Source organism: Rhea americana, unplaced genomic scaffold (genome assembly GCF_003343005.1).
Source record: "Rhea americana isolate MKP2758 unplaced genomic scaffold, rheAme1 scaffold_29, whole genome shotgun sequence".
Lineage (NCBI taxonomy): Eukaryota > Metazoa > Chordata > Aves > Rheiformes > Rheidae > Rhea > Rhea americana.
The window spans coordinates 108,732-122,461 of record NW_028186412.1 but is presented as its reverse complement, the minus strand read 5'-3'; the positions used below and the strand labels follow the sequence as shown (position 1 = coordinate 122,461).

The window sequence follows — 13,730 nt, the reverse complement described above, 5'->3', positions numbered from 1 at the left end:
ATAATACTCTCTGTAACAAATCCTTCTATGCCATCATCTTTCAAGATATAATGCTCTGCATTTAATGCACAAACTTTTATTGACATCAGCAGGGCTGCTCACATTGAAGGATATATCTACACATATTTAAAATCTGCAGTTAAAGAGGGTATAAACAAGGAAGACTTTGGTGATGCTATGATGTRAATAGGAGGTTTATACCCCGGCTATCCTACACTGTAGATTATAGATTTGACTCCGTCCTAATTGCATACTCCATCGCAGTGCATTAGCACGGAGTCTAGAAAAATCTGACTCATCATTTTTAACACTCCCCGCGACCCGAGGCAAACACAAGCGCGCACACACACGCACACACACACACACACTCTCCAAACATTCCCAACTTCCCTAAAGCTAATAGCTAATCCTGTTCTGCCTGGCAGCAGAGCCCTCCTGTTCCTACATGTGCAAGCAACTGCCTCAAAGCCGCTGCCTTTTTTTCAAAGCAGCTTTTTCTCCAGACACGCAGCCCACTGCGGGCAGCTTTGGTGGCCGCCAGCGGGTCTCGTCCCCGCGATCAATGGGTGCAAGCGTTTCGGGGAGGGGGGACCCTGCCGGAGGGCCTGGGAGCCGGCCCAGGGCGGGGGCTGGGCGCTCTCTGCCCGGCCTGGCGGTGCTGGGGCATGTGCGGGCCCGGACGTGCCTCCAGCCGAGGCCTCCGCACTTCATCGCCCCAATGATCGCTGCCGGCCCCGCCGGGCTCCGCACGGGGGTGACGGCGACGGGCCCCTCGGAGAGCTCCCGAGGTGCTGGGGGGGCCCGCGGCCCGGGCAGCGCGGCGAGCCGGCCCGGGGGGCCGCGGCCGCCATTTCCCTCGCCCGGCCGGGGGCGACGCGGGGAGCAGCGGGGAGCAGCGCGGAGGCCCCCCCCCCCGCCCCTCGCCCGCCCCTCACAGCCCGCCGCGCGGCCCCCCCCTCGGGGGCGGGGCCTCCCGCGGCTCATTTGCATGCCGCCCGCAGGCCCGCTCTATTGGCCGGGGGAAGACACGCCCCGAGGCGCCCGTCCGCGCCGCTGGCTCCAACGCTGCCCGGAGACGCGGCCGGCCCCGCCCCCCCGCAGCGGCGGCCCCGCCTCCCTGCCCGCCCCTGCCTCCGAGGCTGCCTGGAGATGGGAGCCGGCGACGGCGCTGGCAATTGGTCGGCGCCGAGCGGCGCCTCGCATTGGCCGGCCGTGGCGGCGGCGGGCGTGGCGGCGGCGCGCTGATTGGCGGAGCGCGGAGGGGTGTGCGCAGGGGGAAGCGGCCCGGAGCGGGGTGCTGGGGCCGCGGCTGGAGGATGGGGGCGGCCGGCGGCGCGGGCTGCTGAGCGGCGCGGAGCCACCCCCTGCCGCCTCCGCCGGCGGCTGCTCCGCCGCACCCGGCCCCCTTCGCCGCCCGCCCGGCCAGCCGAGCGCAGCGCTCCCAGCCAGCATGAACAGGCTCAGCGCGGGTCCCATTGGCGGCGGCAGCGCCGCCTCCGCCGCCGGCCAGTACCGGGTGTGCGGCAATTGCCGGAAGGTGCCGAGACAGGTACCGCGGGCTCGGGGAGCAAAGGGGCCGGGGGGGAGCCCGGGCGGCGGAGGGGCCGCGACGGGGTGGCTGGCGGTGGGGTCTGTGGCGGGGTGCGGGAGGCCGTGGGGAGTCTGCAGGAGGGGCGGAGGRGGGTGTGGGGAGCGGTGGGACTGGGGGGAGGGCTGTGGGGAGAGGCAGGGGGCTGTGGGGAGAGGCGCTGGGGACAGGCACCAGGACTGTGGAGAGGCAGTGGAGTGGGGGCTGTAGGGAGAGGCGCTGGGGCTGTGGGAGGAGCTGTGGGGAGAGAAACTGGAGCAGTGGGGAGGCAGTGGGGTAGAGAGGCTGTGTGGAGGAACTGGAGCTATGGGGAGGCAGTGGGGTAGAGAGGCTATGTGGGGCTGTGTGGAAGAACTGGATCTATGGGGAGGCAGTGGGATAGGCTGTGTGGGGCTGTGTGGAGGAACTGGAGCTATGGGGAGGCAGTGGGGTAGAGAGGCTGTGTGGGACTGTGTAGGGGAACTGGAGCTGTGGGGAGGCAGTGGGGTAGAGGGGCTGTGTGGGGCTGTGTAGGGGAACTGGAGCTGTGGGGAGGCAGTGGGGTAGAGGGGCTGTGTAGGGGAACTGGAGCTGTGAGGAGGCAGTGGGGTAGAGAGGCTATGTTGAGTCAGTGGTGGAAGCAGGCTGTGGGGTAACTTAGGAGGGAAGCTGGGGCTGTGGGGAGACAGTGGGGTGGGAGGTCTGAGGCAGTAGGATGAGGGAAATGCACTGTAGGGAGGCAGTGGAGTGGGGAGAAACAGGGGCTGTAGGGAGGCAGTGAGGTTGGGGGAGGGCACCTGGGGCTGTAGGAAGGGCTGTGGGGGTATCTGGGCTGCTGGCAGAGGTATATGGGGCAGGGATGAGCTGGAGTATGTAGCTCCAGGTGTGCCGGGGGGTGTTGTGTCCTGCAGCCCTGTTGCCACCGTCTCCTGGGGCTGGTTGTCATTTGCCCCTGTCTTAGGGCTGCTGTCCCCTGGCTCTTGGGGTACACCTGGCCTCTGCGGTGGTGTGGGGGTGTCTTGGGGCCAATCCTCACTGAGGGGTGGTTAGAAAGTTTACCAAGTTTATCCACGTATCATCCGGTAAAATTCATCACCGTGATTTGCCAGCAAGTCTTTGTGAGTGTCATCTGAAATTTAAGCTTTTTTTTTTTTTTTTTTTTCCCTAAAGTGAAAAAAAAAGACTAAACCCCAACCGTACTGTTATTACCAGCCCCACTGAGTGGGCTCTCTGTTCTTTAGGACTGGTATAATCGGTTTACCACCTCCTCTCGACATCTGCTTAACTGGGAGCATTAGTTGAGGTGCTTTTTGTTTGTCCAGTGCAAATGAATTAAAATTGCTGAGCTGTGCAAATGCATCGAGTCAGACTAAGATGAATGCAATGCCATTTTTTGAATTAAATCTCTGCTGATACATTTTTCACCAGGTTTGTTCTTGTACATACTAAGAAAGCCTGTAAGTCAATGAGCTCAAATATTTGCGCTCTTTGTCCAAAAACTGTTTTTCTTCCTCTGTGGGTCAGGCCAAGTGCCAATCAAAGTTGTTTTTCAAGCCTCTCTTCCCTGCAGTAGGACTGCTTTTTTTTTTTTTTTTTTTTAAGGGGTTTGGTTTTTTTGGAAAGGAGGTGTGTGTTTAGGGGAGGGGGAGGAGAAACATTAAAAATCGGTCAGAAAGAGAAATAAATCTTAAAAATCATGTTTCTAGAATATTTTAATGGAAACAATCTTATTAAATGTGCATGCTTGGTATGTGCAGTTATTTTTTCCATAAACTCTTGGATCATATTACAGTTGATACTTGGTGCTCAGCTCTTAGCTCAGCTTGCGAGAACTGTAATGGATCAGAGAAGTGCACATCAGCACAGTCTGATTTTTAACCATTTCATTACAGGATCCTTTCTTGGCTTTAAGTTGCTGGCATTACTGCTTTAAGAAAAACAAGTACTTAAAGAGAGAAGTTCTTTGGGGTTAAAGCCTGAAACAGCTTCAGACTTGACATATGTCTAAAGAAATACCAATTAACCAGTGCCAAAAATATCTGTGGAGAAAGCAAGGAGGGAGCTTGCTTTGTTCTGCCAAATAATAAAAATGTTTTGTTGACAAATATAGTGGTTCTTGGCAGCAGTTTTATACCTAAAATTAAATTTAAATTATTTAACATTTTTTAAGCTGTAGTCTCATCCTGCTGGGTAGGGGTGGGTAGGTCGGTTGGTGTGTCTGTCTGTCTGTCTGTCTCTCTCACTTTCTTTCTCTCTTGCTTTTTTTTTGTATACCTCTTTAATATCAGCTGGGGGGGGGGTGAGGGAGACAAGACTATAAGTTACTTTCCTGGTAACAGGAAGCTTGTTAGATTAGATGTTTTTCAAATAATGTAGGGAAGGTGATGGTTGTGTGGTAATATGTGGAAGCCTGATAGATTGCATAGAGAAAAACAGCTCAGCACTGTCCTGGCTTGTCTGTGGTCTCTTCACAGTCACTTTTTGTTACAAAATTGAAAACAAAATCTAGTGGCTGCTGGTGAAGCTGAGACAAACTCTTAATCTCGAGCTATTTTGTATTTGCATTGGTTGTAGGATGACATTGTTGTATCTTAGGCAGGACAATAAATGTAGAAGCACAAAGCTTCTGACTACATCTGTAATCATTTAAAAGTTGCTATCGTAAAATCACTGTAAATTTTAACCTTTTGCACTTCATTGGCAAACATGCAAGTAGAAAACAGGAGGGGGAAAAAAAGGCTTGGGGAAATGAGATGCAAATTTGACCTGAGTGTCAGTGTAATAATCTTCAGATAAGTGCTGTCTCATCTGTTCTTTTGGTGGTATTTTTTTTAATGCTCATGTGATAATGTACTGGAAAAATGATTGGCCTTAAAACATTTTGATTCTCTTCTGCCCTCCTCAGTTTTAAGGCTTTATTTCAAACCACTAGAATGCTTGCTGCTTAGGTAGTACTGTCATCAAATATTATGAGGAAGAAAAACAAGCCTTCTACCCAGTGGCATATAATGAAATTCAGAATAGTCCAGCAGATTTTGAATTCTCATGGGTGAGGGCAGATTTCTCTTTCAACAGAAAGAGAAGAAAAGCTGTATGCAGCACTTGAAGTAGCAGTTAATTTCAAATTAATCAGTTATGTTTTAGTACAAGAAGGTCTATTAGGCTAGTGTTAGAAATTTGCTGAGCATCTCCTAGTTAAATTTGCCCATGTGGAAGATCTGTAATATTAATAAGATAAGAAATTTCTGGTTGTATTTGTTGATATGGAATACTTTAAATAACCAGATACACTTTCAGAACAATTGCTGCTAATCATAAGGGCKTAAATATTCATAGATATGAGAGCTGAATTACTGATTTTTTTTTATTTTAGATTTTGTGAGCAAGTATCTTGAAAAAGACTACCAACAACGTTTTGATTCAGCTTAAAATAAATGAGAGAATGAGCAAAGCTAGATCTAAAGTTACAATTCTTGATATTGATGGGTGGACTTTAAGCTATGATGTTTGAATTGCCGGATGTAGGTAAAAGTACTTAAAATGGTACCTGATTGCTCTAGCCTAGTTTTCCGTAGAGGTGGCTGAGAGCTGTTGTATTCCTGTAACCAGTAATAGTTCTCTAGCTCTAAAGTTTAAAAATCCTGTGTGTGAGGGAACTGGGTAAGGAAGTCACCTGGAGTGGGGACCTTGGGGCCTTAAATCTGAAGATCTTGTTTGAAATGTTTGAAATTCAAGATTCTTATACCTGAAAGGAGTCCGTTTCCCAAGTGAGATGGAGAAGAAGTGTAAGTAGTGCTCAGTATTTATTTGGGCAGATAACTCTCTTGGGAGGATTTTAGGAATAAGCAGAGTCTTCAGAAGATGGAAAGTCTGATATTTCAGGAAATGTAGGAACAGGGAGAACGTGCCAAAATGTAAAGCTTAGTTGCAAATTGCAAAGCACATGAAGCAAAAGGTTCTTCTGCCTATAAGTACAGATTGTTGTTCAATGACAGTAGGATAGAAAACAAATTTAGTATGAGAGAGAATCCCAAACTAAATATTTGTTTTATTTTAGAATTCAGTGAGAGGAATATAAGGGCAATAGCTAAATGGGTAATGGGGAGGCATACTTTAGGAGCATCTCTTTACTGTTGGCAAGGTGGAATTGCACCTGAATCATTAGATCTTCCTGATTTGAGCCTATTTCTATGCTAGAATTCTGGAAAAAAACTGTAAAATCCTTGATCCAGTTCTTGTCTCTAATAGACCTGCTAAATCAGAGTGATCCTATGAGAAGGAAATAGTATGGAATATGATTGACATAAAGAATTTTCAGTGCTTGCCACTCCCCATGCCAATTGTCATCTTCAACACAAATCTCAATACTATGCAAGCTATTATAACAAATTTTGAAGGAAAAGCGTACAAATATGAGGAAAAAATGACATGGTATGTTATGTTAAACTAATGTGGTAGTCTTCTACTGATAAGTCATATACTATATAGTGTCCTCTTTTAAAAGGTTTAGAATGACTAAATCTAGATTTCATTCATTAATCTGAAATAACATCAAATTTTGAATTCATTTTTTTCCACTAGCAAATCAATTGGAATTAAACTTTGGGACCTGTCAAGACAAAGTGTTCTAAATATGAAAAGTTGAAATAGGTTTAAGAAGTAATTGGGTAAATTCATAAAGGAGAAATTAAATGCCCCCTGTAAATAGGGGCTAGTGCCTGTTGGAGATGTGTTGCTGCGTGCTTTCCTGACTGTTGGACTTCTGTTATGGCCCCCTGTCAGTGATAGGTTACTGGGTGATGTGGACCTTTGATCTGACGCATTACGTCTGTTGTTATACTCCTGTTAATTAGTAAAGGAATGGTAAGGAACTGATTGAAGTGGAGATGACAATGGGCCCTGCTGAAGGGAGAAGTCATTGTGCTGAAAGGAGATGATCTATCTGTGGGTTTTTAAAGGATCAGTTTTGAAACTAATCTGGCTTAACACTTTCGTGAATCATGATGAGAATAACTATTAATGGAATATGTTCATTGAGACAGACGTGGTGGATATTGTCAATYCAGGGAAAGGCCAGAATATTTCTTAGAAAACTGGGAGACCTTGGGCGCTGGAGTAGGTGGAATTGGCATGAAATCCAGGGACATGTATAGTTATAGTCTGACTACTTGTTACTCATAGCTTTTGGTAAAATCAACTCTTTGGAAAGGCCCATTAAGAAGCAGCTTAATGTCATCCTGCAAGGCAATTTAGTGGAGTGGTGGGGGGGGGGAAGAGGAGAAAAGAAGTCAGGAAGGATGGATCCAAACTAAACAGGCACACAGACGTGAGCTGGATGCTTAGAGAAATAGAGTATGGTGGGTTTTCTTTTTCTTTTTTGTTCAGAAGGAGACTAAGGGAGAATTTGCTTTTTTAATTCAGCAAAACCAGAAATGTCTAGAGTTGTGAGGTCATGGTTGAGTTTGTGCTAGGTCTACTGCTGTCAAAAAAACCACCTAATTTTAAGATAGAAAAATATGTGAAGGTTGTTAAATAGGCAGTGTCTACAATAGCATGAGCCTGAACTTAGTAAGGTCATATATTTTAAAAAAATAAAAATTCTAAAAAATTGCTTTATTGTGTTTTGTGTAGGTGAGTAAGAAAGAAGCCCAAAAGTGAACCAAAAAAAAGTCTGATGTCAGATGTTGTAAGTCTATTCAAGCTAAAATATGCCACCATGAGTCATGAAGGTAAATGGAGATGCCAATACCAGTTCTGCAGAATTCAAGAGCCCTTTCAAGAATGTCTCAGCTACTTTAAGGAAATTAAACCTAGTTCAGCCTATTTTGAACATATGCAAATTTAACTATCTATGTCTGCTTGAAAAAATAACCTCAGTTTTTCATAATACATCATCTCTGCATTATCCAGTTGAGTAGTGTATTTTGCTTTAGAGATTTTATCAGGCTTGATCGTCACAGAGAATTTTATTTTGTGAAATGAAATAATGTCTTCCATGCTTTTGACTGCTTTCATTGATAAGTCTTTTCACTCTGTGGTCTTAATATATGTAAATATCACTTAAAATCTCTGATGTGCCTCTTTCTAAAGGATTTCTCAAAATCATTTTCATACTTTAACATGAAAACCTAACTTAGTTTTTTATCAGAAAGTTGGTAGAATGAGAACTGTTATATATATCTTATATATATATATATATATATATATAAAATTCTGTATTTCTGTATTCCAATCCCTTGGAATTCTGCCATGATGAAACTAACTCAGGTCATTTCTAACACACCCCTAGTGTGCACGGTTAGGGACAAAATATTGGAAATAAGAACTTTGAGTGGTCCAAAATCTAAGTGTAAAAATAAACCCATCTTTTTAAGGCAATTTAAAATTCTCAGCAACAGGCCCCTCATTGCCATCATTTGGTCATATTTTTTCTGGAGATATTTGTAAAAAGTCTTACAGAGCAAGCTTCTTCCCTGTGAAATAACTGTAATAATTCTGGTTTCTCACTTTGTCCATCCTCACAAGTCTTGCAGTAATCTGTCTTTTAGATTCGTATCTTTCTAAATAATTGTTCTCTCACCTCCCTTTGTTMATTGTTGTTTTTGTTGTCTGGAGTCGGAGAGAGAAATTGTTCTTCTAAGGTGTGCATTGATATTGAATGTTCCTGTGTTCTTCTGCTTTTATCTTAAATTAATGTAAAATATTTTCCCCTTACCTTTCTAGTCTCAACTGCTGAAGGTAAGAACACAGAACTATTAAATTTTCAATAGACCTGTAATGAGAATGACATGAGTAAAATGAATCTCTAGTGAAAGAAAATTCTGCAGTGAAAAGCTGTAACAGTTGACCTTGTAGGAGCAGCACTCATTTAGAATAGTCACGTTTTCTTCCCTGAATTACAGGGAATTAATAGAGGTGGGAAAAGATGAAAAGTTAGTGGGGAGGAGGACTCTATTCAAAAGAAACCTTGAGGTTTAGTGTCCAGGATGGGTTAGTCAAGCGTGGAAGTTGTCCTCTATTAGGACTTACTGTTGCTGGTAGGAGTGGTGAATTCCATCAGCCAAATCACAGGTTGTGGGTAGGAAATCAGGGTTTTTTGAGCATTTACTTTTTAAATTTATGCATGTTACTTAATGCCTCAAATTTATCATCTCTTTAAATGATGATGTTTTGAAATATTAAATATATATATATATATATATATATATCTCAGTTCATTAAGCATCCTTGTTTTTTCCTCTTCGTCACTTTGATGAGGGAGATGTTAATATTCATTCAGTTCTTTTTGAACCATTTTTACTGGCTTGGGATATTTGAAGGGGAGAAGATGGTAACATAATTTTCTCCTGCCTTTGCTTAATGAAGGGAGTTGGTCTGAAGGTTTCATTATCAGATTTTCATTTCCAGGGCTGGATAGTAAGAAYGGATCAAAAGCATAGTTTGCTTGACTAGACTGAATATTTGCTCTCGTCTAAGTGGATCGGGAAAGATTTGGGAGGGTCAGTATTTTCAGCGGAAAAGATTCTCAGATTGCCAGGGGAGACACCTTCGTTAATGAGAAATTGTASCTCAGTTGGACAAAAACCTATGCAGAAATAATCTTTACTACTTGATTTTTCTGTTCTTTACAGGTATTCCTGTGATATGCAGAGGTAATTGCCATTGTTTTCTCTGCAACCCAATCTAGTAGTCTGTGCACTTCAAGTAGTTACAGGGATTCTTGTGCTGATAAATGAAAGATTTTTTTTTTTTTTTTTTTTTTTTTTTTTTTTTTGTACAAGGAGGTGGGTATATTCCCCACAAACAATTTTTGCCGACTGTTTATCAGTCACTACATTGAATGTGATGGATGTATTTCAAGAAATTCTACAGTGTTCTCTGTATGCTACCCTGGGCAAATTAGTTATAATAGAGGAGGCTGTGATCAAGGGAGATAAAATTTAAATGTCTTCATTAACCACTAATTTCAAATTTTTATTATAGAATACTTCTTGCATATCAGACTTAAATAACTGTCAGTTAGGGCAAAATACCAGTGCAGATGAGTTACTTTTGCATGTTTAGGGTGCTAAGAAACTTTGTTCTTCATATAGACTGTTATCAGCCATTGATTTATTCAAGTATCTTTGTTCTCACTCTTATTGAAATAGAAAGATGTTTTGAAGCACAGACTTATGGGRAGTGTGGATTTAACTAGATACAAATTGGGGAGGGAACTAAAAGAAGTTTAAGTGATAATACTTAGAGTAAGAGATTGAAACTGATGTTCTTAATCTAGAAAGATGTCTTATGTCTTAGTTCTGAACTTTCCCTGTTACCTGAATTAGAGTAAAATAAATAATACATGCAAGCTCCTGACTAAACCTCTGTTTTATCTTGTTGATCACTGCCTTGCATTTCTCTCAGTATAAGCATCCCATTTTGGTAGACCAGCGATATACTTGTATGTCAGTCTGAACTCAGCACCCAACATAGTGATTTTGGTAACATATTAGGAAAATACCTCAATACCTACGTTCAGGCAATAAGGTGGAAAAAATTAATGGAGAGAAACACAAAGCATTTCTGGCTTAATTTCCTGTGAGTAAACTGGACCTGAATGGCTAAGCATGTATCGGATGATAAGTTAAATTTCTTGTGGTCTTACTCCATATGATGGTGTTGAAGAATGGATCATCATTAGAGTTGTGGCTTGAATCTTCTGGCATGCACAAATGTTAGGTTAACATGTTGCCAGCAGATCAAGGGAGGTGATCCTGCCCCTCTACTCAGCCCTCCTGAGGCCTGATCTCGAGTCCTGTGTCCAGTTCTGGCCTCCCCAGGACAAGAGAGACATGGAGCTACTGGACAGAGTCCAGCATAGGGCTATGAAGACGATCAGAGTGCTGGAGCACCTGCCCTACGAGGAACGGCTGTGAGAGCTGGGCCTGTTCAGCCTGGGGAAGAGAAGACTGAGGGCGGACCTTATCAATGTGTACAAGTACCTGAAGAGAGGGTGTCAAGGGGATGGGGCCGGAGTCTTTTCAGTTGTCCCGTGTGAGAGGACAAGAGGAAATGGGCAGAGATTGAAGCACAGGAAGTTCTGCCTGACCGTGAGGGAGAATTTCTTCCCTGTGAGAGTGACGGAGCCCTGGCACAGGTTGCCCAGAGAGGTTGTGGAGTCTCCTTCTCTGGAGATCTTCAAGGCCTGCCTGGATGCAACCCTGTCTGCCATGCTGTAGGTGACCCTGCTTGAGTGGGGAGGTTGGACTAGATGATCTCCAGAGGTCCCTTCCAACCTTACTGATTCTATGATTCTATGTACGAAGGTCAGGAGAAACTGCCTTCTTGAGAATTCTAGTGCTCTGTCTCTTCAAGTGCAGAAGACATCTGGAGAAGCAAAAGAAGACTTTAAACTCAACATTTTCACCTGCTCAGAATGAGCTATTAATTCATAAACACTAKTAATATAGCTCAGTTACTATGCTTTGCAATCAGGATGCCTAACTATGTATTTTAAAGTGTTTTCATTGTGAACTTACTTTTGAAATGAAAGTGGAGAGAACTGTAAATTCTTCTAAAGTTAATTGATACTTAAAAGAATCAATGAAATTATTCCTTAGGAAGGAGGAATAGTTACAAAGATGACTTCTTGCTTAACATTTTCACATACAAAGGACCATTTTGTGTGACTTGTAACATGGGAATTAAGAATTTGTGTTTTTTAGCAGTGTCACACAGAGTAGAACAGAACTATGTTGATGACACTGAGGAATTACTAGCTCTCTTTCTCTAAACCAGTTTTTTAGAGCAGTTCAGAACTGCTTGCTTAAAACTATTCATCTTTCTCTGGGCTATTACAGCATTTGATTTGCTTGGGCTGATCTCAACAAAACAGAATTCAAAGCCAATATATGTTCTTCTTTATGAATTGTACAGTCAAGATACTGTATTATTAAATAATTTTTAACAGCACTGAACCTAATTTAATAGCATGTGCCTGTAAATATGTCTAATATCTCCTGCTTTTGCATGTGGTAAAGGGAATGTAACTATATTATTGGCTAAATATGTCTGGAGGGGTTTTGGCCATATGGTTCTAAATCTGTTTTAATAAAATTATCCCTATTAACTTAAAAACTAAAAAATAGTCTCTCAGAGTTGATTGACATTCTTCTCAGTAGAGCACCCTCATTACTGATTACAGGTGTGGAAATAGTAATTTGTTCTAGCATTTAGAAATTTGATTAGACCTCTAATGAAATGGAGCGCCTACACGCTGTCTAAATATTCTACCTGACACCAGTTGGATCTCATCCAATGTGAAAGAACACTTGATGTTGCTTTGCTTTACTACAATATGTTTTGTGTCTTGAAATCAAGAGCACTGCCTGCGTGCAAATACCCACTGGCTGTTTAGCAAGCAAGAGTGAACGTTGACCCTCCCTGGAAGTCAGCATTGGGATTTGATTATTCTGCTGAGCATTCACTACCTTACTGCAAAGACTAGATTAGAATTGGAAAATTAAGACAACTTGTTATATAGAAACACCCGTACTCCATAGCTCTGGAAGTTAGACTTTAGAATTTTACATCTGTTACATGTAGTTTAAAGTGTATATGAAGTAGAAGCATGCTGGTAAGACTCACAAGTTGCCACTATTCTTGTACAGTAATAACCTGATTAAAAAAAAAAAAGCACTAAAGTTCTGGAAATACCACATCTCTACTCTTTATGAGCGGACTTGTTCTGTTTCCTCCAAAGACTGATTGAAACAAGTGTTTGGTGTCTTGGCAGCTGCTCTAGTGCCCATATTTTAGGTCTGCTTTAACTCAAGTACACACTTCTTGTTTGAGAACCTTKCTGCTGGAGTACTCTGAATTGGGGATTTTCGTTAGGATCCTGTAATAGAAATATTCAATCCTCAGTCATAAAAAAATAAATAAAATAAAAAAACTTAAAACAGCACTTCAGATGTATGATGTTCATTAGGCAACAGTTCATTTTGACTGATCAACTTCCCACTCTGTAGTACAGAAGATCAATTCTAATGTGTCTGAGCTGGAATCATATGTAGCTTTGTCTCCTCCTTTGTAGCTTTTTCTTCTATCTTCTCTGCCATTGTGGACTTTACTCTTTGCAATCTCCATATTTAAAGAACTGAAGTGGAAGAGTAGTGAACCAAAAGAACATCAACTGATTTATGCCAGTCTAATGCTTCAGGAGACTCCAGAAAATATTTTCAATTTCCTTTCCTTCCAGAAAACTGAAGCAAACTATTCAGTTACATTAGTAGTTTGAATCTTACCTATGTGATCTTAGTGGGAGAATATAGGATGACAGGCTTTAAGGCAGTGGCATCAGGTATCATACAAGTAGAACCTGCTCAGAGATAAGTGATTTTTATTCCAGCAATTGAAAACTTGTCATTTCACTTTAATGCCAGTGCTGTACAAGTCCTTGGAAGAAGTGTGTTGGTTGAAAAGGTCAGCTGTTAATTAAAGGCTGAAGGAACCTGCAGTCCACATAGCAGCTCTTCAGGGGAGACATTGTACGAAGGTACTTGTTACGCCTAAGCGAAGAAGGAGAAAGAGCAGTCCTCAAGGAGGAGGGAGGGTATGCTTAAGCCATCTTTCACACAAAACTTAAAAGAGCAAAATGTGAATGGAGGTGGAAGAAGGTCTCCCTCTGTGTCCCTCTTTCAGGTTACCTGTGCAAAACATTAGATAAAGCTTTAGTTACTTGACCTATTTATCCAGCAGAAACCTGCAGTACAAGCAGAAGCAGTCTGACTATGCAGTGCTGTTGCTGTTCTGTATGGGACACTCCTTTGGGTTAAGCTGTGCCCTATGAGTGTGTTTAGGCAGCACCTAGCCATCCAGCATGACTAATTTAGAAGCTTGGCCCATGACTTCAGTTTGTATTTCCCAGGACCCTTGGAATATGCATTGCACGGTCTGACTTCGGTCTGGGTAGAGCTGAGCTGGGTGAAAACAGAAGGCTGTCAACGTGTCTCTTGGGAGCTGGGCTTACTCTGATGCATAGTTTTGATCTGGTTACTTCATACAGAAGAAAGTTAAGTATTTCTATAGAACAGGTTAGCTAAGCAGGATATAAAATAAGTGTTTTTATTATTTCTGTAGCATGGTAGGTTTTGGTGATGGTAGTGGGGTTGTTTCATGG

The 13,730-nt window shown here is 43.0% G+C and overlaps 1 protein-coding gene across 1 annotated transcript in view; it reads left to right on the top strand.

Annotated features, from left to right (window-relative positions):
* The first annotated feature begins 1,295 nt into the window (after window positions 1–1,295).
* The window catches only part of SESN3 (sestrin 3), a 40,341-nt gene continuing 27,906 nt past the window's right edge, over window positions 1,296–13,730 (top strand). Inside the window, exon 1 of the mRNA XM_085309004.1 lies at window positions 1,296–1,549. Within this exon, the coding sequence (XP_085165130.1) occupies window positions 1,451–1,549 (99 nt within the window). The 5' untranslated portion in view covers window positions 1,296–1,450. The remainder of the gene's footprint in view (window positions 1,550–13,730) is intronic.